This window comes from Mus musculus, chromosome 5, assembly GCF_000001635.26.
Source record: "Mus musculus strain C57BL/6J chromosome 5, GRCm38.p6 C57BL/6J".
Lineage (NCBI taxonomy): Eukaryota > Metazoa > Chordata > Mammalia > Rodentia > Muridae > Mus > Mus musculus.
In genome coordinates, this window is record NC_000071.6 from 123,498,475 (window position 1) to 123,525,091 (window position 26,617).

The following is a 26,617-nucleotide window of genomic DNA, read 5'->3' on the forward strand; positions in this document are numbered from 1 at the left end:
CTCGGGAACTGGCCAGTAGCCATCATAGCAGAACAGGCCATTGGAAGAGAGGAGGGCGAAAGAGAGAGAGAGAGTGGGGAGGCTGGGTTCAGCCTGTGGGTTCAAGGAGAGCCCTGGCGTGACCATGACAGGCAATGTGATTCCCTGGTGCTTGGAGCTAAAGTCAGCTTGCTCTGTAGTTTGTAGCATCAGGCAGAGCTCTGCCTTTTCCTGTGTCTTGGTCTCTATACTGGAAGCCTCAGGGTTCACCTTTGCCAGCCAATCTTATTGGCTCACACCAGCACACTCTTTCTTCTCTCATATTGTCTAGAGCAGTGGTTCTTAACCTTCTATTGCTGTGACCCCATAAAATAGTTCTTCATGCTGTGGTGCCCAAAACCCCACCCCACCCACAACCATAAGATTCGTAACTTTAACTTTGCTACTGTTATGAATTGTAATATAAATAACTGATATGCAGGATATAGGATATACAATCCCTGGGGAAAGTTTGCTAGACTCCAAAAAAGGTCTCAACATACAGGTTGATAACCACTGGTCAAAAAAAAAAAAAAAAAGAAAAAAGAAAAGAAAAGAAAAAAAGAGCTGATAAGCTCCCTATGACTGGAGCCATTATGGCTCGGAAGAAAGACTTCCAGCTCAATATGTCTGGATGCCACAGCCTGGTGCATCCTCACCTCACTCCCTTAGGCACGCTCCTACAGTGGCTTGCAGCATGCATGTCAGTGAGGGGTGATCTAGAGGCACACACTAGGCTGATAGCTCACCCAGAGAGAGGTACAGAGATGGCCATGAGGCAGGAAGGGCTCTGGGAGTCCATGAATACAGGCTGTATGAATTCTGGAGAGAAAGGAGAAGCAGGCTCAAGAGATAATAGGATAGAACAAGGTGTGTGGTCAGCGTGCTGTCCCTCTGCTCGCTGACCTTCTAAACCATTTTGGCCAACCTCCCAGGCCCCAACTCGTCTCCCTGGACCTGGGCTTCAACAACTTGACGGACCTGCAGAACATGATCTTGGGACTCAGTACCCTGAGGCACCTGAGGCTCCTAGTACTGCAGGGGAACCCACTATCTCTGGTGCCTTACTACCGTGGCTTTACCATAGACAGCCTGGCACATCTTTGTGTGCTGGACGACATCACCGTGTCTCCCAATGAGAAGCACCAGTTCCGGGGACTCAACATTCACGGTGGTAGGTACAGGTGATAGGTACAGTTACACATCCCCAGCTTCTGCCTTTGCCCACGTCCTAGAAACTAGCCAGCCGCTCCCCATTTGGCCTTGACCCTGGGCAGGTTCACAAAGCTACCTTGGTTTGGGCTTTTTCTGTGGAGGACCCCCTCTGGTAGGGATTTGGGGGGGCATCTTCTGTTCTTTGTGGATCTTGTTTCTATGATGGCCTGAGATCACCCCCTTGTGGCTCCTGGTATAAGGTGCATCAGAGCCTTTTGAAGGTCTGAGTCACAGTGCTGGCTGGCAGTACCTACAGCCCCAGGCACCAGCTGACATCACAGATGTCTTGTCCTCTCCCAGAACTCTCTCTCTCTCTCTACACCGCACCTCTCCACACCCCCATTTAGCAGATAGTAAAACAAGGCTTCACAGCATCCACTGGCTAACCCTTTAGTCCCTCCGACAGAGCTTGGCAGAGAGCTTCGATTCTAACTCTAGGGGTGGGGTTGGGGTGGGTGTCTGGGTGACCCATGCTTCCATCCAGCCCAGCCGCTCAGCCCTGGTGTTACTCCTTGCAGACCTTTTGGCACGTGAGGCCCAGTTTGTGGTGACGATTGGAAATGTCAGAGGGGTTCTGGACAGCTCTATCTTGGACCCGGAGCCGGGACCTGACGGCCCTTTCATTAGCTACAGCTATTATGTGACCTATGACTTTGTGGAAGATGAGGACATGGAAAGAAATGTTAGTGGGCTAGTAGAGGCAACACATCATGACAGCGTTCTGGATGAGGTATGTCCTTCCGGTCCCGGGAACAGAATGCACCCACCTCACACAAGTCTACCGGCTTTGGTGCGCACACAAAGCGGCTTCGTAGGGTCCAAGAAGGACTTTATAGAATCATATCCCTCCCCGTGCAGGGAGTTGGGTTCTGCCTGATAGCCCTTTCCCTAGGCAGGTCGAGTCTCAGCCATGCCCACTTCCTGTCCCTGTTTCAACTGACCCTGACAGGGAAGCAGCACAGAACGTCGTCCCACTCTGCCCAGCTCTGTACCTGGCCCCACTTGAAAAATTTTCACCATGTTCCCTGCCCAACCTCTGCATCCCAGGCCAACCCCAAGGACACCACCCAGGCAGAGAAGTGTTCTCTGTTCAGACGGCCTTTGTTTCTGCCTCCTTCATCCTAAGCTAGTGCATCCGGCCCTGCTTTCGGTTCACATAGGGCTGGGATGCGCAGCTTAGTGCTAAAAACTCCTGCCTGGCCTGCAGAAGACCCTGAGTTCCCATCTCCAACATCACCCAGACACTTCCCCGCATCAGCCTACACTCATTGGAATAACAGCCTAACCCGTGTTCTGTCTTTGCTGGCAGATCGACAAGCATTTCTCTGGCACCGATGAGGAGGACCAACAGGAGGATCCCTTAGACGGCCGCCACCGCCACAGAGGCCGTCAGAGGTTTCACCCAGGCTCGACGGAGGAGATGTCCAAGGAGCTGTCTGAGTTCATAGCGAAGGAGATGAGTCAGATGGCAGAAGGCTCGGTTGAATCTGGGATAACAGAGGTCGACTGGTCGGAGACGAGCATTTCCATCCACTCTGCGCCCCTGCCACAGTCAATCGACTCTTCTGAAGAGCTGGCCAAGCTGCGGCCAAAGATAGACATCCAGCTCTGTCCATCCCCAGGGTAAGGGTAGGAGGCGGCTGGGAGGGTGCATGGGGCACCCGAGGTTGCAAGCCAGGGCTGCCCCCTGGCAGCTTCCATTGATCAAACCGGTCAAACCACAAAGAGCCAATGCCTTCCTAGTAGCTAGCTTGTAGGCTGTGAGCTAGAGGTAGGTATGGGCTTAGCCACAGACCTTTCTTTTCTGAAGCCCTAACCTTCCACTTAGTCTGACTGAGTCGTCGTCCCCCCCCCCCCCCCCCCGTTGCCTGGGGAAACCGAAATTCTCTGAAAGATTGACTTTCCTTTCAACAGAGGGCAACAGTGCTGGGATTAAAGGCGTGCACCACCACGCCCGGCTGCTGATTTCGTTTTTAAACTTTGGAGTTGAGCAGAGTTGCACAGACCTTCAATTCCAGCATTTAGAAAGAGGTGGCAGGGGGATTATTTCAAGTTGGAGACCAGCATGGCTATTTAATGAGTTTCAGACCAGCTAGGATTACACAATGAAACTTTCTTTTGAAAGCAAAACCATGAGGCTGGAGAGATGGCTCAGTGGTTAAGAGCACTGACTGCTTTTCTGAAGGTCCTGAGTTCAAATCCCAGCAACCACATGGTGGCTCACAACCATCTGTAATGAGATCTGACGTCCTCTTCTGGTGCTGCCTGAAGACAGCTACAGTGTACTTATGTATAATAATAATAATAATAATAAGAAGAAGAAGAAGAAGAAGAAGAAGTAAATCTTAAAAGAAAGAAAGAGAGAGAAAGAGAAGAAAAGAGAAGAAAAGAAAGCAAGCAAAACCAAACAACCCCCCCCCATGGGTTCTAGTTGGTCAGCAGCAGATTCCACACTGAGCATGCCCAGAAGGAAGCACCTGCTCAGACGTTTGTCTCTTTGCCCGTGTTCCTTTCTGACCCTTTGGTTCCTTTGCCTTGCCCAGATCCTGGTCCCTCATTGTGATTCTCAGTTTCACTTCACCAAGCCAGGGTTGTGAGACGCCAACACAAACACAGTCTAAGATAAGGGTCCCAGCCCTTGTTTCTCTGGATGAGAAAGATCGGGGCGGGGGGGGGGGGGGGCTGGGAGGGGCTGGGGTTCTTCAATTCCTGGGCACCCAGAGGCTTCTGGGAACCTTGAGGAGTTAGGAAGAGGTGGGGGTGGGGCTCTCATCTGCCTGTGGGGCACCACTGGGGACCTTGAGTTGGGAATGGTGGCCCCATGACCTCAAGGAGTTAGGAACAGGGTGACGGGGGGGGGGGGCGCTGACCTTGAAGAGTTAGGAACAGCCTCGGCCTACCATGAGCATGGGGGTGGAGGGTGGCAGGATGCTGCTTAGCTCAGGGTAAGAGCCTTGTGCAGGAGACTTAGACATGGCTCTGTATGACCGAAGGCCTCTCCTAAGGTGGTTCTTGATGGAGGAGACAGTCCTTGCTTGTCCAAACTGTTTATTCCTGGCAGATGGGGATGTGTGCGATGTACTCAGGGTGAACCAGAGCTGAAATACCTTTTGTGGGAAGGGATGCCTATGAAGGGAAGCTCATTGGCCACACTCGGAGACTCCTAGACACCTCATTAGCATGGAGAACTCTAGGCTCTGTTACCTGACCAGTTGTCACTGTCTTCTCCTCTTCGTGGGGTGTCGTGGTCACATGCTCCACGACAGGAATTCGGTGAGGGGGGGAGCTAATTTGAACCCTTGCTGTTCTCAATTAGGCGTTGTATTGGGGTTCTGAACTTTGCTACTCACTGCCTTACCAGTTCTTCTGTCTGGTGGCACGGTCCACCGTCCCACCCACCACCCCATGTGAGTGCTCGCTTTCTTCCCGGGCGTCCCCTTAATGCCATACATGTCTCTCACTCCCAAGGACAGTCCTCTTCAACACGGTGCACAAGCCCTGGTCAGATGTTATTCCCTGCACCTATGAGATGAAGCACACCCTCAAGGAGCTGATCCGGGTCAAGGCCTTCCTGCTGGCTGGGACTACTGTGAGCATCGTAGAGGAGAAAGTGAGCAGGCCAGAGGGTTCTGGCCTCCTATTGGCTGGAGGATCCTGTGTCCGCATCCTCTCCAATGACCCCTTTTCCCATCCTGTTGTCACATTCCACCACCCCACCCCACCCCCGCCTCTCCAAGCCCTTTCCAGAAAGGACAAGATGGGTGGGGGGTGGGGATGGGGGGGTGGGGGGGGCAGTAGCCGGTCCGCTGCTCGGCTGAGGGTGGAATCTCGTTGTCTAGATCCTCTCCTGGCCTGTGGTACCCACTCCCGTTGAGAGTCCCTTGCCTGCCAAGAAGGGGAAAGACAACAATAAAAAGAAAGAGCCTGCTAAGGTGACGGACGGATGGCAGGACCTGTGTGGGCCACCTCAGGGCAGGGAGGGAGGGGAGTGTGGCACAGTGCCCTGCTCACAGCTGTGTTCCTGGCCTTGCCCACAGGATAAGGTCCACAAGAAGAAAAAGGAGCCGCCCAGGGAGCTGCGGCAGGACCCCCCTGTGCTGACGGTGTTGGGCAGCGGGCTGGTGTACCTGGAGCCCTTGCTGGCCGGGGAGGCAGTGGTATCCACTGTGTGTAATTTCGGGGTGGTCCGAACCCTGGAGACAGACAGGCTCACACATGCCAGGGTATTAAGGGGTCCTTGCTCTTGCCCTTTTGTCTCCGCCTCTCCTCTTCTTTAGGGGAAGCTTGGTGGGCCAGGCAGGGATGGGGGTGTGGCCGGGAGTGGTGGCACTCTGGAGGGGCCCTGGTTGTACAGCAGAGCTGCTGGGCACTTTGCTGGTACACTGACATGGTGACACCTCCTCCTCCAGTTGTGGTCCAGATCAGCCACCTTCCTCATCAGGAACCTTCTCCCCCTCCCAGTTCTGGGATGAATTCACGGCCCTGGGAGGGGTGGGTGTTCTCCAGTGTCGGCATCTGCTCCAGCAAACGCCTGGTTTTGTGGTTCTTTCTCTCAGGATTCAAAGAAGGTAAAGAAATCTCTCAAGAAAGGTAAGGCCTGCCAGCAGCCACAGAGGGCGGGCGGGGTGGGGGCAGAGAGCCTGCCAAGGGGCCGTCCTGGATACAGAGCCTTACGGAATGAAAGCACTGAAGATCACTTCCATCTGGCACAGAAGCAAGTCCAGAATCTTCTCTAGAGCCCCCGAGCACGGCTGTAGGTTGTGATGATGGGGGAAGGTGCTGGGTGGGGGCTGGGCTGGGCTGAACCAGGAGGACTTATTCTGTGAGCCCCCACATTTCGCAGCTAGGTAAGTCTTCTATCCTTCCTTCACCTTCCACCAGCCCCTCCCTCCTTCCCTTCCCTTCCCTTCCCTTCCCTTCCCTTCCCTTCCCTTCCCTTTCTTCCTTCCTTTCTTCTTTGTTTCTTTCTTCCTTCATTTCTTTCTCTTTTTTTCTCATAGTCTACACTGGTCCGGAACTCAGGATTCCACCTGCCTCAGTTTCCAGTGTGTTAGAATTGGGGAGAGGTATTGTTGTTATTGTTGAGTCAGGGTCTCTGTCTCCCTGTAACGGCATGGAACTCACTATGTATACCAGGCTAGCCTCGAACTCACACTTAGTAGGGTGCCATTAAAATATTTGGAGGTTAATTTATAGCATTCAGTGCCTTTAATAGGAAAACTTCAAGCCAGGCATGGCACAAGCCTGGGAGGTAGAGGCAAGGGGATTGAGAGTTAAGGTCATCCTCAGCTACATGAGTTTAAGGATAGCCTTGGCTACATGAAACTGTCTCAACAAACAAACAAGAAAAAAAATCCACAGCAAACAACCCCTTAGAACAGAACAACAACAAAAACCACTTAAGAGGTGGTTGTTCTTGTAACTCCCAATGACGGGGAGGCAGAAACAGGCATTCAACCCCGGACTCAATGGCCAGCCAGCTTAGCCTACTCATTGAGTCTCGTACCAATGACAGACCCTGTCCCCCAAAAAAGAAAAGAGTTGGATGGCACACCATAGTGGGCTGTATGGACATGTCTGTGACACCTGACTGTGCGGATAACCGGTAAGATCTTTGAAAACATTTCGTCTTTTAATGATGGTTGCAGCTACAGTGTAACTGGGGTTATGTTGCTGCACACATAAGCTGAGGAGGGGAGCTTCTCTTTAAAAGTTGCTAAGGATCATCCCATGAGCCCATGCTGGCAAGTGTTCCAGCCCTGAGCCCCAGCCCAAAGGGAGTATTCTAAGGGATTTCAAATAGGGTTTGTGAATATTCTTGAATATTATGACACATTTAGTAAGTGCTAAGTTTTTGGTCTGTCTGTCTTTCTTTCTTTCTTTCTCTTCTTCTTCTTCTTCTTCTTCTTCTTCTTCTTCTTCTTCTTCTTCTTCTTCTTCTTCTTCTTCTTCTTCTTCTTCTTCTTCTTCTTCTTCTTCTTCTCCTCCTCCTCCCTCTCCTCCTTTTCTTCTTCTTCTTCTCCTCCTCCTCCTTCTTCTCGTTCCTCTCCTTCTCCTTCGCCTCCTTCTTCTCCTCCTTTCTTCTTCTTCTTCTTCTTCTTCTTCTTCTTCTTCTTCTTCTTCTCCTTCTCCTCCTCCCTCTCCTCCTTTTCTTCTTCTTCTTCTTCTTCTTCTTCTTCTTCTTCTTCTTCTTCTTCTTCTTCTTCTTTTTCTTCTTCTTCTTTTTCTTTCTTCTTCCTTCTTCTTCTTTCTTCTTCTTTCTTTTTCTTCCTCTTTTTCTTCTCCTTCTCCCCTTCTTCCTTTCTTCTTCTTCTTCTTCTTCTTCTTCTTCTTCTTCTTCTTCTTCTTCTTCTTCTTCTTCTTCTTCTTCTTCTCCTCCTCCTCCTCCTCTTCCTCCTCCTCCTCCTCCTCCTCCTCCTCCTCCTTCTCCTTCTTTTTTGTTTTTTTGAGACAGGGTTTCTCTGTGTAGCCCTGGCTGACCTGGAACTCACTCTGTAGACCAGGCTAGCCTCAAACTCAGAAATTCACCTGCCTCTGCCTCCCAAGTAGTGGGAGGTGTGTGCCCCCACCTTTTTGGCTTCTTTTTTATACTAGGGCGTATAAGTGTATATGCTGTGTGAGGCGCATGTGTAGGAGTCAGGGGACAACTTGCGGGAGCTCTTTTTCTCCTTCCACTGTGGTGGAGGGAAAGGGTTTGAACCTGGGTTATAGACTTGGCAGCAAACACCTTTACCTGCTGTCTCACCAGCCTTTCCTCTCTCTTTTAAGGCCAGGTTTCATGTAGCTTAGGCTGGCCTTGAACTTGCTATGTAACTGAGGATGGCCTTAAACTCCTGATCTTCCTACCTCTATATTCTAACTACAGATGTGCACCGTCACTCCTGGCTTCAAGATTTTTTCCTTATTAAAAAACCATCTCAGCCGGGCATGGTGGCGCATGCCTTTCATCCTAGCATTTTGGGAGGCAGAGGCAGGCAAATTTCTAAGTTCAAGGCCAGCTTGGTCTACAGAGTGAGTTCCAGGACAGCCAGGGCTACACAGAGAAACCCTGTCTTGAAAAACAAAACAACAACCAAAAAGCAAAAACAAAAACAAAAACAAAACAAAAAAGAAACCATCTGGGAGGTGGAGGGAAGAGGAGAAAGGCCAGCCTGGACTACCTAGTGAGTTCCAGGACAGCCAAGCCTTCAGCGACCCTGTCTCAAAAACAGATCACCACCAATGAAAAGAAAAGAAAAGAAAAGAAAAGAAAAGAGCACTGGGGCTCAAACCTAGGGTTACAAAAAGTCCTCCAGAAATTGAGCTACAGCCTCAGTGTCTTTTTTCCCTTTTTCTTAACTTTTACATGATTTTGTGTGTTTATGTGTACACGTGGGCTGTGGCTTGCATGTGGAAGTCAGAGGGACAAGGGGGTCCTGGGGATTGAACTCAGCTCAAGTTGGCGGCAAAAAAAAAGCAGCCGATTTCTTTAATTTTCTTCTCTCTTTCCCTCTCTCTCTCTTTCCATCCCAAACGCATTACCCCCCCCCCCCCCGCACATCAAATCTCTGCAGGATTAGGGGGAACCTTGTGGGGGGACTGGTACCACAGTCAGGCTACAGCTTTAGGGGAGAGCCTCTGCTACATTTGTTGGGGGGACCTACATGGTGACTGAGATGCACTGTATGCTCGTTGGTTGGTGGCTCAGACTCAGAGCTCCCAGGGGTCCAGGTTAGGTGAGGCTGTTGGCCTTCCTGTGGGGTTCCTATCCCCAGCGGAAGCCTCAATCCTTCTGCGGAAGCTTCAATCCTTCTTCCAACTCTTCCCCAGGAGTCGTCGACCTCCGTCCAATATCTGGCTGTGGGTATCTGCATCTGCTCAGTCAGCTGCTGTGTAGAGCTCCTCAGGGGATGGTGTCAGGGATTGGTGCTTGCCCATGGGATGAGTCTCAAGTTGGCTGGTTGTTGGCCATTCCTTCAGTCTCTGCTCCATCTTTGTCCCTCCATTTCTTTTAGAAAGGACAGATTTGGGGTCAAAAGTTTTGTGGGTGGGCTGGTGTCCTTATGCTTCCACTGGGGGTCCTGCCTGGCTACAGGAGGTGGCCTCCTCAGGTTCCATCTGTTAGTCATCTTGAAAGCAGCTAATTTCTTTCGCAACTCACACAGTTGGGGCTTATTGAATCAATGTATTCTTGATTGCAATTAACATACTAGGGCTGGATCTCTTTCGGAATTCCTCTAGGTTGGAGAACAGGGCTTGAATTCCCGGATGAAGGAGGAGTACGTCCCGAGTCGGGGAGACCTGCAGGCCGTTTGTCCCTTAGTACTCATCTGCTCGCATTTATATCTTCTCAGATAGGTCGAAAACGGTGCCTCCAACCATGGAAAGCGGGTACCAGCCAGAGCCACTGTCGGTGGAGGTCCAGATCCAGCTGCACCAGTACCGCTCGGTGGAGGAAGCATTCCTTAGCTTGATTGACTAGCAGGGAGAATAAAGGCTGCTCTGCAGCCGGAGCTTGAGAGTTTGTGTGGCCACTAGGGGAAGGGGCACGGCGCTGGCAGCCCAACGGGCGTGGGAAAGAGAGCGTTGCAGTTGCCAACGAGCCACAAGTGCGTCCTGGATAGACTGCAAGGTGGGGCGGAGTCCATGGCTCCGCCCCCAACGCGAAGCCCCGCCCCTCCTCCCTGAAGAGCCTCGCGGTTGCTCCATTTTGGAGCTCCGCCCTCTCTTTGGGACCCTGCCCCTGAAGACCCGCCCAGCGGGGGGTTCCTCGCGCTCCCGGCGAGATACTGCCCGGCTTTTGTGTCGGTGCGCGGTCCCCAGGGGTACTTAGGTAGGTCTTTGAGGGCGGGGATGGGGTGGTGAGGTCGCGCGGCCTGTGGCGCCTGGATCCCGTTGCCGGGAAGGAACCGCGTTCTGCCGGTGCCTCTGCTGGAGGGCTTTCTGTTGCCCGCCCCTCTGTCGCACGTCTGGGCTCGGCGGTTGCCCGGACACACCGCGCTGTGGGCTCCGACCACCGCAGCCCTCTAGATTCGGGTTGAAAGGATGGAGCTACCTGGGCCCTTTCCCCAGAGCCCGAGGCTGCCGACACCCCGAGGGCGAGGGCGCGGAGAGAGGACCCGGTCCCGCGGGACAGTGATTGGGGTAGGGAAGTGGGCTTTTCCGGGACTTTGGGTGGGTGTGGGGTGCGGGACACCGGGTTACGGGACAAACCAGAGCCCCCCTCATCGAGTGGCCGGATGGCAGCGGACTTACCAAACCTGCAAACCCCGAGTAGTTACAACTCTGTGGTCACACCATCCCCGCGAGGCTGCTGTGACCCTAACTAAGCCTTGCAGCTTAAGAGCTTTCTTGTAGCTTCAGTCCCCTTCGCCCCTCCAGGTCTTTCAGCCAAACAAGAATCACATTAAAACCATGGGCGCCCATTTAATCCTCAACTGTACCCTCAGGTGTTGCTCCTGAGCCTTGCAGGGAGGGCATTCCAGGTTCCTCTTGATGAACAGCATTCTAGGCGCCATATGCGCTCCTCGTCTTGAGATTTATCTGCGTGGCTCCTACTTCAGCTCAGAGCGTGGATGTTCTCTCTGCCTGTCACTTTTTGTCCCCTTGCTTCATGCACTTGCATAGCTATCCCAGGGTCTTGTGGCCTTTCCTCAATCACTTCATCCTTAGCAACATCTGGTCTATCATGCCTACTAGGATGTCCTTAGCTGCTTGGCTAATACTGGAGTTAGTAGGAGAGATGCTCTAGACATCTCTAGGGACAACAGGGTCGAAGTGACACTTTTTTTTTTTTTTTTTTTAAACTTAAGGATGGGAGAGAGATGGTAATGTGCATTCTGGGATTTGGCTGCTACACCTGTACCTCTGTTCCCTATATTAGGTGTGGCTCTGGCTCTGGCTGTGACTCCAGCCTCCAGGGGAAGAGGGCAAGGAGAGCTATCAGGTATAGCTCGGTTGTAGTGCTTGGATAGTGTGCATTTACCCAGCACCATATAAAGCCCCGCTTGTGAGCCCAGCACTGGGGAGGTGAGGCAGGTCGGTCAGGTTAACATCATCGACAGCCACACTGCAGGTCTGAGGTTTTTTGGGCATGAGGTTTATTTGGTAAAGTAGTAAGCATATGTCAAAGACCCTGCCTTGTGTGTGGGGTGTGCGTGTGTGTCAGAAAACTATTAGGCAGAACAGGCAGTGACAAATGACAGGAAGGAAAGTAAGGCTGATTTGTTACTGCAGACCTTGGGCAAACTACTCTAGTGAAGACTTTTTCCCCCTTGGTTCCCAGTTATGAGCACCCCCTGCTCCCCACATTCCTCATGCTCTGTGACCCACCACTGCCTGTTACCCTGTCGTGCAGTTCCCTCTCCCAAGAGGCCTGGGACTCTGATGTTGCCGGGGCTATATTACCCAGAAACTACAGGACATGCTGGAGACCAAGCTGACTTTGGCTGTGGATTGAATGTCAGGTTTCATGCTTATAAGGCATGCAACACAGGACTATGGCTCTATTTCCCCTAAAAGTCCATATGGTAACTTGAGAATGTTCATTGTGTCTCAGCTGTATGATAGCTACAAGCCACATGGGAGGAAAATGTTGAGCCCTGCCAAGAAGGTGGCAGGAGGCAGGTAAGGGCTGGCAGGGCCGATGATTTAAGTCTCTTCTCCAGGAAACACCTCTGCGGAGTGGCTCGTGCCCAGCTCTTGGAGAGGCTGAGGTGAGAGACTTGTCACTGGTTCAAGGCTAGGCTGGCCTAATCAAAAATGAAAACCAAAAGTCCCAGAATTGGGCAAGGACTTAGCTGAAGGGTTGCAAGGAACTCACTTTGCTCCCGAAACAGGGACTGTGTGAGCCTAGCTCGGGTGCTCTCTCCCCACAGGGCTTCGACTATGTTGCCCAGGTTGGGCTGTGTGCTGTTCTGCAGTCTTGTGGTACTACTGCTCAGCTGCCTGCTCCTTCTGAAGGAGCGCATACCAGCAGGCAGCTCCAAGGCCCACCAGCAGTTCTTGGCACTGCCAAGGTCCCACCATAGCCAGTGCTCACCCAACCTAACAGTTGTTAACACCTCCCTGTCCCTGCCCAGCCGTCATCGCCTCTTCTTAACCTATCGACACTGCCGAAACTTCTCCATCTTGCTGGAGCCTTCGGAGTGTGCCAGGGACACCTTCCTGCTCCTGGTCATCAAGTCACAGCCTGCTCATATTGAACAGCGTTCAGCCATTCGAAGCACTTGGGGCCGGGCTGGGAGCTGGGCTAGGGGTCGGCAGCTGAAGCTGGTGTTCCTCCTGGGGGTGGCAGGACCTGTGCCCCCGGCCCAGCTGTTGGTCTATGAGAGCTGGCAGTTTGATGACATCTTACAGTGGGACTTTGCTGAGGACTTCTTTAACCTGACTCTCAAGGAGCTGCACGTGCAGCGCTGGATCGCAGCTGCCTGCACACAGGCCCACTTCATACTAAAGGGAGACGATGACGTCTTTATCCATGTTCCCAATGTGCTCGAGTTCTTGGAGGGCTGGGATCCGGCCCAGGACTTCCTAGTGGGAGATGTCATTCGCTTGGCCCGGCCCAACAGGAACACCAAAGTTAAATATTTCATCCCGTTTTCCATGTACAGGGCCCGCCACTACCCACCTTATGCAGGAGGCGGCGGCTACGTCATGTCCCAGGCTACTGTGAGGCATCTTCACATGGCCATGGAGGAGGCAGAGCTCTTTCCTATTGACGATGTCTTTGTGGGGATGTGCCTGAGGAAGCTGGGGGTGACTCCCATACACCATGCTGGCTTCAAGACATTTGGAATCCAACAGCCCCTCAATCCCAGGGACCCTTGTCTGTACAAAGGGCTCCTGCTGGTGCACCGTCTCAGCCCCCTGGAGATGTGGACCATGTGGGCGCTGGTGACAGATGAGAGGCTTAAGTGTGCAGCTACCCACAAGCCCTAGCCCCGAGGGGTGGGTGGAGCAACAGCTTTAGAGTGACTCAACTCCTATCACCAGGAGAAACAATTCTGAAAACTGGTCCCTGGTGGTCAGCAGGAAATGATCTTTATTTTTATGCTAACAACCTTATTTAATTAAAAGTGCTGAAACCTGGCAAACTTCTCTAGCATGTGCTGAATGGGAGTGTCAGCTGCCAGGGAGCCTTAGGACCCCAGGGCCCCCAGCTCCCACTGCCTAGGGAGCGAAGGAAGACGCTGCAGGACAGCCTGAAGACTCACTCTCACTCTCAATCTCTCTTTTTTAATGCAAACACTAAACTTCTCTTCCTTTGGATACAGCAGAGAAATTCAAAGAAGGAACAAACAAGAAGTACGTGTTAGAGAAGGGCCTGTGGGGAGCACCAGGTGAGCTGTTCACGCCCTGAGTAACTCCATAGCTGAGCTGTGCTCACAGGGAGAAAGGACATTATAAACACAGAAATGTTACAAACCAGACAAGCCCCCCACTTCCCTGTGGAGAAGCAAGCACTAAATCACACTTGAACATCCGAGTAACATTAAAAACTGTAGTTAAACAGCTACTGAACTTAAGGGTGTGGCAGGAAAGGCCCCTCCTCTGTTGGCCCAGGTTGGTGAAATGCTTTGGGTGTGAGCTAAAAGATCAGCAAGAGAGGAGCAGTGCTGAGGGACAGTGCTGAGCCACGCCCAGAGCTAAGAACCAGGCACAGAGGGTGTGAGCAGACAAGGGGCCAGGCACAGCTCACAGAAGGCTCTGGTCTGACTGTCAATGGCAGGACTGTTAGCTCTGCAGAGCTGGGACAACATTAGGTGGATACCATCCACCGCTTTCCCCACAGAGTGGATGGACAGGGCACTGGGCTCAGGCCCTCAATCTTCACGCAGGTAGGCCTCCTCTTCCTGGTCAGCCCCCTCATCACTCACTTCCTGTGCTTTCTGGTGCAGCTCTTTTGTCTGTGCTTCAGCCAACTTGGTTTCTGCCTTCTGGGAGAGCTGGCGCACCTCCTGTACCTGTGACTTCACCAACTGGATGTGATTCCTGGCAGTTATGGAGGCCTGATCTGCTCCTATCAAAAGACAGACAGTTGCACTGAGCACCACAGTAAGGACAGAAGTCACACATGAAGGCCTGAGGCTGGCGGCTCAGCCCTCATGAGATTACTTCCCTGACATCCTATCTCCTTTGAGGGGTCAGGGTGTTAGATGCTGGAGGGCTGACTGGATCCAGGTTGAGGAACACTCGTGCTAAAGGCTCACACAACCTTTACAACTCAAGCTCCAGGGGTTCTGATTTCTGGACGCTGGGGACACCTGCATTCACATGCACCTAAAGGTTAAGGCAAAACCCTGTGGTCTCCCCATACACCCCAGGCTGGCCCTGAATTCTCCTGTCTCACCCACCATGCCCAGGAGGAGCTACATTTGCACTGCTGTTGGGTGTAGGTTCAGCTGTCGCTGCATCTGATGTGCACTCTATTTACAAGTTAGTCACACTCCACTGTTAGATTCGAGCCACCCTGGGTTCAGCTTGGTGTCTGTGCTGTTGACTAGGTTAGCCAGGCCAGCCCTCACGAGAGCTCCAGGAGCGCAGCTCATTTCTACATGGGTGCTATTGACATCTGAGCCTGGGGCATCGTTATGTTTGAACAACAAGCATGTTACCGACTGAGCCATCTCTCCTGGAATTTTAGTTTTTGAATATCTAACTCTTCCCCCAAAATAACCGGGGCTTGGAGAATTTCAACTTTCATTATTATTAGTCTTCTATAGATTCCTTAGTTCTTTAACCTATTTTGCATTTATTAATAAGATTAATGTGGTCTTTGGATGCTGCTTTTATTTAACATTTTTCTCTTAAGGGAGAAACCAAATGCTTTTGTACCTAGATTATATGTTTTATTGAAATGCTGTTCTTTTGGGAACGCCATCTAGTTTTTAGCTGTGCAAAATGTCAGATGGTGCTAATGTTTAAATAGCTTACTTCAAATAGTCTCTCAAGGTGAAGCAGAGTGTGCATGTGGAAGTCAGTTAATGGGAACCAGGTCTCTCTCTCTCCATTTGGGTCCCAGGGACTTGGTTCAGGTGGCCAGGCTTGGCGGCCTTTACCCGCTGAGCTCACTCAGCCCAGTTTCTCCATTTTCTGTGGTGCTACGCAAATGGCAGAGCTCACAGTTTACATCTGTATGCACAGCTGGCTCCTTTTCAGTTCTGGCAATACTATATCCCTGCAGTGACTGGTCTGAGCACCTTGTAAACATTTCAGAAAGTGTCTCCTTGAGCGACAAATGATGTCCTTTATTGTAAAGTATCACTAGTGTGATTAGACCACAGTGCCTTTAAAGACTGTCACAACCAAGTCTTCAGAGTTCTCACCCACTTTCATCTGCTTTCGTCTTTTCTGACCCTGTGTAGTTAATCTTATGCTCACATTTTTGCTTTTTCCTGTTTTTGAGCCTTTTTTTTCACTAGTGCTTTTATTAATTTACTTAGTGGCTGGGTGTGCCTGTGGAAGTCAGCACAGCTTGCAGCAATCTGTTCTTCTCCACCAACTGTCTTGGGGATCACACTCAGGTATCAGTACCCTTATTTCAGCAGCCCCTAAGTTCACTTATGTATAATTTACTGAGTTAAAAGCCTAATTTATATCTGGTACCTACTGCAGGAAAGACAGCCCGCCACTCACCTCCACCTGTGCAGTGCTGGCATTGCAGGCATGTCATGTGTGGAGGGGAGGGTTCTCCATATATCTTTGATACTTTGATAGGGCCTCTCACTGAGTCAGAAGACCATTAACTGGCTAGGCTGCCAGCAAGCTCCAAGGGGCCTCCTTTGTCTCTGCCTTCCTCGTGCTTCAGGATGCTGAGGTGGCTCCCCAGCCCCAGGAGCTACTTTAGAATCCCCTGGTTGTGTTACAGACCTGGACTACTTCTCAGAATTCTAAACATTTTTAAATTTCTAGTAATTCCTTCTTTAGCCTGAGATTGTTTTTTTTTAATATTTTTGATTGTCTATGTGAGTGAATTTCAAAGAGGAGGACACCAGGTCCCTTAGATCCATTTACAGCTGTGAGTGGCCTGATGTGGGTCTACAGGGCAGCAAGCACTCTAATCACTGAGCCATCTCTCCTGCCCCTAGCCTGAGATACTGCAGGGCCTGGCTTTTTTTTTTTGAGGTGTTAAGAAACCTCATGCATGCCAAGGTGCTGCCACTGAGCAGCAGTCCCACCCCGGGAACCACGTTTAAACTTTGGAGACCAGGAATGTTGGCAGTGGGCTGAAGGTGAGACTTCGTATGCTTGTCTTAAATGCATATGTGCTCTTTCTAGGAAGCAGGTCAACACTTTATTTACATTTTTCTGTGGTTTTGTGTCTGGGTGGTGTTTTTTTTTTTCTTTAACCTGAAAAAGCTGTGGAGATGACTCAGAGTTTGGATCCCAGAACCCATGTGGATGCTGGGTGGGAAAGATGACCAGCTCACACTTCCTGCCTTGGAAGGCAGAGATGGAGGACGGATCACCAGAGCAAGCTAGCAAGTGACGCTAACTGGTGAGCTCTAGGTTTGACGGAGACCCTGCCTCACTGACTAAGGCAGAAGACAGGATGTCTCCCAAGCCTTTCCCTGTTGAGTCTGTGTGTTTCTGCCTTGCTGCTCTGCCCTTGAGCTCCTCTTGACATAGCTGTTAGCTTCTGAGGGAGGCGGCTGCCTTTCCAGTTTCCTCTCATTTCTCACCCTTCTGTGCTATTCTGTTTCAGGTGTGCTTCTGTAAAATGCTTAGAACTTTTTCCCATGTGTGGTGCCAGCGTGCAGGTGAAGGTTGGGGACAACTTCTGAGAGTCCTCGTTCTACTATGTGGGTTCCAGAAATTGAAATCAGGTCATTATGCTTGGTAGCAAGTGGCTTGATCTGTTGTGCCATTCTTGCTGGTCTTAGAATTATTCTTCTGGCACAGGCTGTTACTTAGTAGTTTTTTCTTATGAGTCCTGGTGACCTTGTTCCTATGTTTTACTTTGTATCTTGTGCATGTGTGAACCTTGGGTTTGTCCCCCAGGCGTTCAGCTCTTTAGGATTTACAAGAGTGTGACACCATGCCTAGCTTTTACAGAAGTGCTGTGGCTTGAACTCAGGCACGATACTAGCTTCTCAAACCTTTAGTCTGTATTTTTTCTTTCTTTCTTTTTTTGGTTTTTCAAGACAGGTTTTTCTATGTAGCCCTGGCTGTCCTAGAACTAGGTCTGTAGACCAGGCTAGCCTTGAACTCAGAGATCCTCCTGCCTTTGCCTCTCCAGTGTTGAGATGAAAGGTGTGCACAACCACTGCTTGGAGTTTATTTCATTTTCTGCTTCAACCACACCTGCCATGTTTTCTCTGCCCCTCTTCCTATGGTACATGGCCCCAGGCCCTATCACCCCTCGGCAGCTCTCCATGACTCACTCCCAAGCTACTACTTTAAATCTAACTTTCCCAAGTTTCTCCTTTCAAACTTTACTCATGAATTGTACTTCCGGAAGTGGAGACAGGTGGGAGCTTTCCAGCACCTACGTTTGCAGGGTAAACCAACTACTACAGTCTGGTTCTACTTAGTCCTTCTAGTATCTTACAGGATTTAAGATTTTTCTCTGAAAGTTTCGGCCCACAGTTTAATATTTCTGAAGAGATTTTTTTCCCAGTCATGGTGGAGGATCCCGGGGAGGCTCCTGGCTGGGTCAGTTCTCAGCACTACTGGAAACTACCCACCACGTGTGAGCTGCTCCTCCAACAACACTTCCATGCTCACCATCTCTTCCTTCTCAGGTTTTCAGTGTTCTCATTTTTCTGCAGTTTGGTACAAAATACAATTACATAGCACTGACTCCAAAAAAGTCAAGCCTGCTGGGAATGGTGGTTCCTGCCTACAGTCACAGCACTTGGCTCTGAGGGAGGAGGGTAACTGGAAGCTTGATGTGGTCAGAGTGGAGGGTCTGTTCAACACTCTACTCAGCTGGGTGGTGGCAGTGGCACATGTCTTTAATCCTAGCACTCAGGAGGCAGGTAGATGAGTTCCAGGCTAGCCAGGACTTGACACAGAGAAACCCTGTCTCGTGAAAAACAAATCATCCTACTACTTAAACACATCACTTTTACCACTTAACACTATAAAGCTCAATCTGATATTTTGAGTTAACAAAAAGTGCCCATCTGGTTTAGGACTGGATCCAATTACACGCTGAACATTTAATTGTTTCTATGCTGGGTGCTAAAGAGGAAGAGGCCCTTAACTCTCAGGTTCCCATTTTCAGTATGTTAACCTGCATTGTTGTTTTGAGAAAACTATTATATTGAAAGTAGCCCAGGCAAGCTAGTTTCAGGATTCACAGATATCCTCCTGCCTCAGCCTCCGAAGTGCTAGGATTATAGGCATTTGTACACAGGGAGAAATGAAGCAAAGGCTGAGTTTCATTTTGGTCACTTGAGAGTGGGAGTGACAGTCTGGCTCCATGATAAAGCCCCATCGAGTGCCACCACAGACAAACGCTCTATGGACTCGTTAGTTTGGAGGTTCATATCACTTATGATCTGTGTTCTTCAGTTTAAAAGATAAAATGCTTAAAGCTATTTAGAAACACTTTAACAGCAGCTTTTACTAGTTATTTTTCTAGACACGTGCAGCCTCACTTCTGTGAAAATGTTAACGCTTGATGTGGCAGTTCATGTCTGTGACCTGGAAGGCTGAAGCAGGAAGACGACTGTGAGTCCTAGACCAGCCTGTTCTACACATAGTGAGTTTGAGGTTAGCCAAGGCTACATAATGAGACCACATCTGTTTCAAAACAACAACAAAGAAATGGGGAAACCTCCAAGCCAGCAGCTCTTCACTATGGTCCCGATATCCTGCATGTCAGATATTTCGATTATGATTTATAACTGCAACAAAATTATAATTATAGCAAGGAAATAATGTTATGGTTGGGAGTCACAACATGAGGAACTGTATTAAAGGGCCACAGCATTAGGAAGGTTGAGAACTACTGCTCTGAAAGATAATTTGTATCATCACCCAGAGAATCTAAAGTCTTTAACAACTAAATAAAAAACAAAAAATCCCAATCCTTTAACTACCAGTTTGATAGGCAGCCTCAGCAGCCATCTCTGAAAGGCCAACCGCTGTCATCCAAGTGGTCTCCAACTTCAAATATTCCTGCTGTTTTGAAGTCATCTGCAAGTTTAGAAGAGAGCTCCAGACACCATGAAGAGGTTAACACAGTTACTCTCAGATTAACAATTTAGATGCCATAATGAAGCCCACTAATATGGAAATGACTAACAGGTTCACTCACCTCAACTCTGGCTCCTATAATTACCTGCCACACCTCATCTTCCTCCTGGGAATTCATCTTCCCAAGTAAACTTGTATATTGTCGGTACAGAGACACTAACGTGTAAACAGCCTACAAACACAGAATGATAAGTGAGTCAGGAGAGACTCCCTGAAAGGACTAGTGCATCTACACCTTCAGATAACTAGTCCTGGGGTGGTAGCACATCCAGTCATCTCCAATTCAAGAGGCTGTGGCAGGAGGATTTCAAGTTCAAGACCACCCTGGAGTAACAGAGCAAGCCCACTGAGCTGTGGGAATCCCTTTCCTCCTCAGCCAGGGTAGAGGGCAAGACCAGCCTTTGGGTGTCATGCAGATCATGGTCATAATGACTTTCACGAGTGTGCAGCCCAGTTTTCCTGCTTCAAACACTGAAATTAGAGGCAGAGCTGACACTGGGCAGCTCACAACCACCTGTGTGATTCTAGCTTAGGGTCCAACATTACTGCCCCACCCTCCAAAACACACACAGGGTGCTTTTTTTGTTTTGAGACAGGATTTCTTTGTGCAGCCCTGGTTGTCCTGGAACTCACTCACCAGGCTGGCCTTAAACTCATAGAGAACTGCCTGCCTCCCAAGTGCTGGAATTAAAAGTGTGTACTACTACTTCCTGGCCTTTTCTTAAAAAAAAAAAAAATTATATATATTTTTAATGGTGTTTTATATGCATGCCTCCAAGTGTTTCTGAGTGTGTCCGATCCCCTGGAACTGGAGTTACAGCAAGGTGTGAGCTGCCATGTGGGAATTGAAGAGCAGCTACTGCTCCTGAGCCATCCTCCAGCCCAAAACATTTGATTATTATTTTCTAATTTATTGTATGTATATGAGTGCTCTATCTGCATACAGAGCCTGAATGTCAGAAGAGGGCATTGGCTCCCATTACAGATGGTTGTGAGCCACCATGTGGGTGTTGAGAATTGAACTCAGGACCTCTGGAAGAGCATCCTAACCTCTGAGCCTCCCCTACCCCACACACACCACAGAGACCACTATGTCAACTAGGCTGGCCTAGAATTCAGAGATCTGTCTATCTCTGGCTCTAGACTGCTAGGGTAACATCCAGCCTGCCTTTTTTTTTTTTAAATTTATGGGTACACTGTTGCTGTCTTCAGACACTTCAGAAGAGGGCGTCAGATCTCATTACAGATGGTTGTAAGCCACCATGTGGTTGCTGGGAATTGAATTCAGGACCTTTGGAAGAGCAGTCAGTGCTCTTAACCACTGAGCCATGTCTCCAGCCCCACAGCCTGCCTTTTAATTAGCAATGCAATCTCTGAATTCGAGGCTAGCCTGGTTTACATAGCAAGTTCGAGAGCTACATGGCTTTCTTAGGAAAAAACAAAACAAGAAAACTAAAACTGGCCATTCAGATAGAGAACACAATGCAGAGAAAAATGACGTTGAGGCAGTGTCTTGCTGTACTTGTGCTGCCCAGGATGGGCCACCAACAATCCTCCTCCAGGGTAGCTGGGACTCGAGCACAGGGCTACTCCTGAGGAGAGGGGATAGTGAGTACTGCAGACCCTCTTTCAACCCCATGGAACCAGATGAGTTATTTAAGATTGCTGTATAAAATAAAGGAAAGAGGAATTCCTGAAAAATATAAAACCTATGCTCTGAGACTTCAGGTAGGGAGTCCTACAATTCAAATTGGCCTCGACCTTCTCATCTTCCTGCCTCGACCTCCCAAGTGCTGGGACTATGTACACCACGCAGAAGAGAGTAAAACCAAGGCAAGCACTCTACAAATGAGCTACTACAGAAGCCCAGCCCTCAGCAACATTTTTTTAAAGGACCATACTGTAAATATTTGAGGCCCAAGCGCCTCACGACTTCTGCTAAAGCTAAACTTTTCACTACATACATAAAAGCCTGGCTAAGTTCCAATAAAAGATGAACACAGCATTTAGACCAGACGTGATTACAAGCCAGAGCTTGCAAACTACTGGATCAGCAAATCAATGAGGGTTGTAGGCCGGCACCCATAAACCTCTGGATTCTATGGCAACATTGAAAGAAAATAAAGACTGCACAAAGTGAGACCTACCTTAGTATACTCGGTGATTGCTTCAATCAGCGCGTAGGTGGTTTGAGACAGAAAGGTAGAGGTGCTATCTGTTACCAAAGACACAGCCCTCCTCATCAATGCTTCGTTACTGAGAGACTGAGGCTCCGATTTCTGAAAGACAAACACTCAGCTGCCAACCAGCAGAAAGCTCAAGATGAACACTCCATGGTGTCAGAAGACACCCCGATTTATATTTCTTTGGGGAACTATTCTTAGGCTTTGATAACTTAAGGAACCACAGGAACATAGCTCAGAGTGAAGTCTCTCTACATTCATTGTCTGTCCCAGAGAACAAATTTCCTTATACAACATAACTAATCTATGAAGTTACAATTCACTTGCTATCTTGGTGTTAGATGCTGAAAATATAAAGATGTTTACTAATCCCAGCACTCTGGAGGCACAGGCAGGTCTACAGAGTGATTCCTAGATAGCCAGGGCTACACTGAGAAACCCTGTCTCAAAAACTCAAATATATTGGGGCTGGAGAGATGGCTCAGCAGATAAGACCACTGTCTGTTCTTCCAGAGGTCCTGAGTTGAGTTCCCAACAAGGAGGCTCACAACCATCTAAAACATGATCTGATGCCCTCTACTGTTCTGACATTCGGGCTCTATATGCAGATAGAACACTCATATACATAAAATAAATCTTTAAAAAAAAGAAAGATCTTTGGAAGAACAAATATCAATGAAACCTTATATAGAATTATGGGAATTTGATCCCCCTGAAACCTGACAAGGGCAGCGATCCCTCGCCCTAGCTTCCCGACAGACGGAGGCCTCACTGTGTCTGTCACACCGCCTCGCTGTTTTGCTTGCTGTCTGGGTTTGCTGTGTGGAGCATAAGAGCCCAGAGCAACTGTTAAAAGCAGCATGACTATCAGCGGGTTTCTGACCCACGAATAATCAAGACCTTACCTGAAGAGTGACCCAGAATGACAGCTCTACTCACAGGAAACTTTTTTTTTAATTTTATTTTTTTTACTTATTCACTTTATATCCCAATCATTGCTCCCCTCCCTGCCCCCCTCCCACAATCCTCCCCCCATCACCCCCCTTCTCTGCATGGGTGGAGGCCCTCCTGGGTATACCAAACCCTGGCACGTGAAGTCTCTTTAAGGCTAAGTGGGAAGCTAACTTTTGACGCAGCATCTGGAAAACCTGAGGATAATAACGTTAACTTTACAAAGTATTTCCACCCATTTCCACTGTGGGTATCACTACTTTTACAGACAATGAAATCTATGCACAGGGTAGTCATGTGACTTTCCCTATAAATCACACATCGTTAAACCTCAAAGCAAATCTTCTCCCAAGCCTGTGCTTTCTCATGTTCTACTGACCCAACATAGTGCTACACAGATGTCAGCAAACATCAAAACATACATCTCTCTAGCAGCCAGAAAGAGGACAGTTGACCCGGAACTCAGACTTTAATGAGATGTGACTTGGTACTGAAGAAGCTAGGACTAGAACAGCTAAGGTCCTTGGAAGGAAGGAAGGAAGGAAGGGAGAGAGGGAGGGAGAGAGGGAGGGAGGGAGGGAGGGAGGGAGGGAGGGAGGGAGGGAGGAAGGAAGGCAGGCAGGCCTGGCTGGCATGAGAGCAACACAACTGGCTAGGCTACTACAGTGCAGGCAGAACTAGACACAGCTCTGTAGCACATAATAGAGTCATGGAGTTCTGATGGCAGGTCCACACCACAGGACAGTGACTGCAGCGGCTCTAGGCCTGTGGCCCACAACTGACTAGTAACCAGGACTTAAAAAGCTGAAAATGAAGAGGATAAACCCATGGTTTTTCAAAGGTGGGGGCAGAAAGAACCTTGGGGGCTGGCAAGATGACCCAGCTGTTAAGAAGACACTTGGGCTGCTGAGCAGGACAACCCTTCTTGCAGCTGCCCTCTGATGCTCTCAGCCACAACCCAAAATTTAGCTCTTCTCCATAAACCACACAGCCAGTGACAAAACAAAACAAAACAAAACCCATCACTTTCCTATCAGCTGCTCACTGACATTTCTAAAATGTAACTTTCTTCCGATGGAGACCCACTCCTCTGTCCCAGCAAATGGTAATTCAAGTGGGAAACAGCTCTCCCTCACTCATGTGCTGCCTGCCAGCTATCACCTCATCAAACTGGAACATTAGCCAGATCATAATATTCCAAGAACAAATCCTTCAAGGCCTTCAGAGAAAATCCAAAGCCCCACAATGAGCCACAAGGATCAGTCACAGTATTTGAGCCCTGGTTATCTCTCCAACCTCACTCCAGCCCGCCCACTTTGCTTTGCTGCATACCACACAAAATACACCTTCTAGGCTTGCCAGGAACCCCTTCTGCTGAAGGCCTCTCCCTCACCCAGGCCACTCAGTCAGCTTTCTCCAAGCTGTCTCACACCACTGCACCATATTTTTCTTCACATTACATCACCAGCTGACTTTGTTTCTTTTCTGACACAGGTCTTCTCTGTGTAATGGCCCTGGCTGTCCTAGAACTCACTCTGTAGACCAGGCTGGCCTTGAACTCATAAAGAACTGTCTGCCTCTGCCTCCCAAGTGCTGGAATTAAAAGTGTGTACTACCACCTCCTGGACTTTTGGTGCTTTTTAAAAAAAAGGCCAGGAGGTGGTAGTTCATACTTTTAATTTATATGAATGGTGTTTTATATGCATGCCTCCAAGTGTGTCTGTGTGAGAGTGTCAGATTCTCTGGAACTGGAGTTACAACAAGGTGAGAGCTGCCTGATGGCTGCTGGGAAACACATGGCTATTCCTCCCGTTTCTGCCTACCCTCCCCACTTCAGTTCTTTTACAATGCATTTTTAACCTCAGGACCCTCAAAGGTTAAGCAGCACATGTGCAAAATTTAGCCCCTTCGATTTTGGTACAAGAATAACGGTCTACTTCCCAGTTCAACTGATGCTCAGTTTCAGGGGTGGTGGAGTGGGGGCAGAATCTGTTAAGAACACTGTTTCTATAACATGAGAAAATGGGAAACGTGCTCCACTCGGAAGATGCGGGTTTAGTACAGTACATGGCATCATGGAAGGGGGTACCTATGAAAGTGTGGCAGCTTGTCCAATGCTCAGGAGTTCACTAAGACTTGGAAATAGTCTCTGGGGCAAGTCAGGGTCCGGGCGTTCTTTCCCTGGCCCCTTTACCCTATATATAATAGTCACATGACAGTCCCTTACCTGAGCAATAGGAACCGCACACAGTGTCATGCCAAATCCAGTCAACACAGTTTTGTGCCATGGTTTTATCAATTCTGAGAAACAGCGTTTCTTAGAGTTAGCCAAGACAGGAAAACGCTGTCTGTACCTGGAAACATAAGTCAAAATTTAAAAAGCCCAAAATCAATCTGTAAAAGGCTCTGTGGTCTGCAGGAGTTTTGGACCAAGCAGTAAATGAGACTAAATGAGGAAGTGCCCGCAATCTTCTAAGAAAATAAACCACAGGACGGCCAGTTAAGTCTCGGCACTCGGGAGTCAGGGGCATGCGATCTGAGTTCCACGAGCGACAGGTCAATGCGCGTGGAAGCGTCCCGCCAGGCGGAGAAGTTTCAAAGTCGCCGCAGCCGATTAGCAACTTGACGCCAACGTAAAACTCTCCGGAGTGCGCAGGATTCAGCTTTAGACCCCGGGACCTGGGTTCCAGGTGTCGCCAATGGTCGCCTCCAGCAAATCCCGGGAGCGAGCCGCTGTCGCCGGTGGCCGAGTTTACGGGGACCCGTGCTCTCTCTAACAATGCGCTGCCAGCCAACGCCGTGGCCCGGCTGTCCCTCAGTGTCCCTGGGGACCCCCCAAAGCCAGCCCCCGGGATGCGTGGGAGGAGAACCACTTTCAGGCGCCCGTCCCTGATGGAGGACGAGGGACGAAGGCGGGGGCCCGCCTCTAACTTCAGAAGAAGGCGGGACGCGGCAGCACCACGGCCCGGGGCCGACGCACTGGCCGGCACGGCGCTCCCGGTTCCTCTCCGCCGCCGCCCGCCCTCTGCTACCGCGGCCGTACCTGAACAGAGAGCAGACGCTCCGAGTCACCCAACTTCTCAGAGCCGCCATCCCGCGGCGGACCGACGCCGGACGCACGCGCCGGAAGTGACGCAGCATAGCAAGCAGAAGCGCAAGCGAGGCGGGGCCCAAGGAGCCCGGAGCTTCATGGTCACGCCCCCAGAGGAGGACGCGGTTGCGATTGGACAAACGGAGTGGGCGGGGCCGGGACACCAGGAAACCGCTCTAACGGTCGCACCTGGCTTCCAACCGCTCCGACTTCGTCGCCGGTCCCCGCAGGCTCCAGTGCACGGGTGCTGAAGCCGGGTCGCGCGCCGTGACGCGGGCAGCGGGCTGGGGGGCGAGGCGAGGCGGGGCCGCTCCTGGAAAGGGAGACTGTGTGGCCAGGGAGGGGAAGCTCGGAGCCACGGCGAGGCGCGGTGGGGCGGGGCGGAGCAGGGCGGGGCCGGGGCGCTGTCACTTCAGCACCAAGAAGTAGGTGGTCCAGCCGGCCAGCAGGAGCGCCCCGATGAGCACAGTGTAGCTGAGGAGCACGAAGGCGAGCAGCTCCCGCAGCAACTGCAGCACGTGGATGGTGGACGAGGTCTGCATCGCCCTGCAGAGACCGGGAGCCTGAGCACGCACAGGCTGCACGCAATGAACAGTACTCTTCCAAGGCCAAGGAAGCCCAAAGTGCTATTCTCCCCTACACTGAAAGTCTAAAGCAGTAGTTGCCCCCCACTCTCACTGGCACTTGAACTCAGACAAGGGAAGGAGCCTGGTCTTTTCCAGTCCTGACTCTGTATTAGGCTCCAACCGCCCTCTCTTCCCACCATCTCTTGCATTTTTAATGGAGCTGGTGCCGCTAATGGGCTAGTGGAAGACAGTTTTATTTTCCCTTCACTCAAGCCGCAGCCCTGTCTATGGCCCTGTCTCATAGTGGAGGGGAAGCAGCAGGACATTGCTCATTCCCTCCGTCATTCCCCTGGCCTTGTCGATGATAGATTTTAAGGATTTTTTCTTGTGTGTGCCCCCAGTATGCT

General features: G+C 50.2%; 3 protein-coding genes and 1 non-coding gene across 12 annotated transcripts in view; 2 read left to right on the plus strand and 2 right to left on the minus strand.

Annotated features, from left to right (window-relative positions):
- Positions 1-9,731, plus strand: part of Lrrc43 (leucine rich repeat containing 43) — an 18,919-nt gene extending 9,188 nt beyond the window's left edge. Inside the window, exons 5-12 of one of the 5 annotated variants that reach the window (NM_001033461.3) lie at positions 954-1,192; positions 1,752-1,963; positions 2,543-2,856; positions 4,702-4,843; positions 5,073-5,165; positions 5,271-5,456; positions 5,790-5,823; positions 9,567-9,731. In NM_001033461.3, coding sequence (NP_001028633.1) covers positions 954-1,192; positions 1,752-1,963; positions 2,543-2,856; positions 4,702-4,843; positions 5,073-5,165; positions 5,271-5,456; positions 5,790-5,823; positions 9,567-9,694 — 1,348 coding nt within the window. In that variant the 3' untranslated portion in view covers positions 9,695-9,731. Of the gene's footprint in view, positions 1-953; positions 1,193-1,751; positions 1,964-2,542; positions 2,857-4,701; positions 4,844-5,072; positions 5,166-5,270; positions 5,457-5,789; positions 5,824-9,566 lie in introns of those variants that run through there. The other 4 variants (NM_001289822.1, NM_001289821.1, XM_030254637.1 and 1 more) reach the window with 4 other exon arrangements.
- A 255-nt stretch (positions 9,732-9,986) lies between these two features.
- B3gnt4 (UDP-GlcNAc:betaGal beta-1,3-N-acetylglucosaminyltransferase 4) lies at positions 9,987-13,408 on the plus strand. 5 transcript variants are annotated; one of them, XM_011248200.3, is made up of 3 exons: positions 10,054-10,356; positions 11,880-11,927; positions 12,090-13,302. In XM_011248200.3, exon 3 carries the CDS (start codon positions 12,100-12,102, stop codon positions 13,150-13,152), a length of 1,053 nt encoding a protein of 350 aa, XP_011246502.1. In that variant the 5' UTR covers positions 10,054-10,356; positions 11,880-11,927; positions 12,090-12,099; the 3' UTR covers positions 13,153-13,302. The 5 variants fall into 5 exon arrangements, with proteins under 5 accessions (XP_006530376.1, NP_001369783.1, XP_011246502.1 ...); XM_011248199.3 differs by lacking the exon at positions 10,054-10,356 and adding an exon at positions 10,366-11,158; XM_006530313.4 differs by lacking the exon at positions 11,880-11,927 and having other exon boundaries at positions 9,987-10,356.
- Positions 12,856-25,690, minus strand: Diablo (diablo, IAP-binding mitochondrial protein). Its single transcript, NM_023232.3, has 6 exons — positions 25,597-25,690; positions 24,781-24,907; positions 21,567-21,698; positions 19,481-19,591; positions 19,263-19,359; positions 12,856-14,233 (listed from the first exon to the last, which is right to left on the minus strand). Exons 1-6 carry the CDS (start codon positions 25,644-25,646, stop codon positions 14,037-14,039), a joined length of 714 nt encoding a protein of 237 aa, NP_075721.3. The 5' UTR covers positions 25,647-25,690; the 3' UTR covers positions 12,856-14,036.
- Mir7647 (microRNA 7647) lies at positions 24,163-24,221 on the minus strand. Its single transcript, NR_106105.1, has one exon. It is a non-coding gene; the product is annotated as a microRNA 7647 (primary transcript).
- Positions 25,691-26,617: the final 927 nt, after the last annotated feature.

What these genes read in the sequence shown, in the direction of transcription:
- B3gnt4 (XM_011248199.3), top strand. Translation starts at nt 11,037, where the DNA reads ATGGTAATGTGCATTCTGGGATTTGGCTGCTACACCTGTACCTCTGTT. An exon ending in AGGGCAAGGAGAGCTATCAG is followed by an intron (nt 11,159 to 11,879) that starts GTATAGCTCGGT and finishes TCTCTTCTCCAG; the next exon opens with GAAACACCTCTGCGGAGTGG. An exon ending in CAGCTCTTGGAGAGGCTGAG is followed by an intron (nt 11,928 to 12,089) that starts GTGAGAGACTTG and finishes CTCTCCCCACAG; the next exon opens with GGCTTCGACTATGTTGCCCA.
- Diablo (NM_023232.3), bottom strand. Translation starts at nt 25,646, where the DNA reads ATGGCGGCTCTGAGAAGTTGGGTGACTCGGAGCGTCTGCTCTCTGTTC. An exon ending in AGCGTCTGCTCTCTGTTCAG is followed by an intron (nt 24,908 to 25,596) that starts GTACGGCCGCGG and finishes TTATGTTTCCAG; the next exon opens with GTACAGACAGCGTTTTCCTG. An exon ending in TTATAGGAGCCAGAGTTGAG is followed by an intron (nt 19,360 to 19,480) that starts GTGAGTGAACCT and finishes CTAAACTTGCAG; the next exon opens with ATGACTTCAAAACAGCAGGA.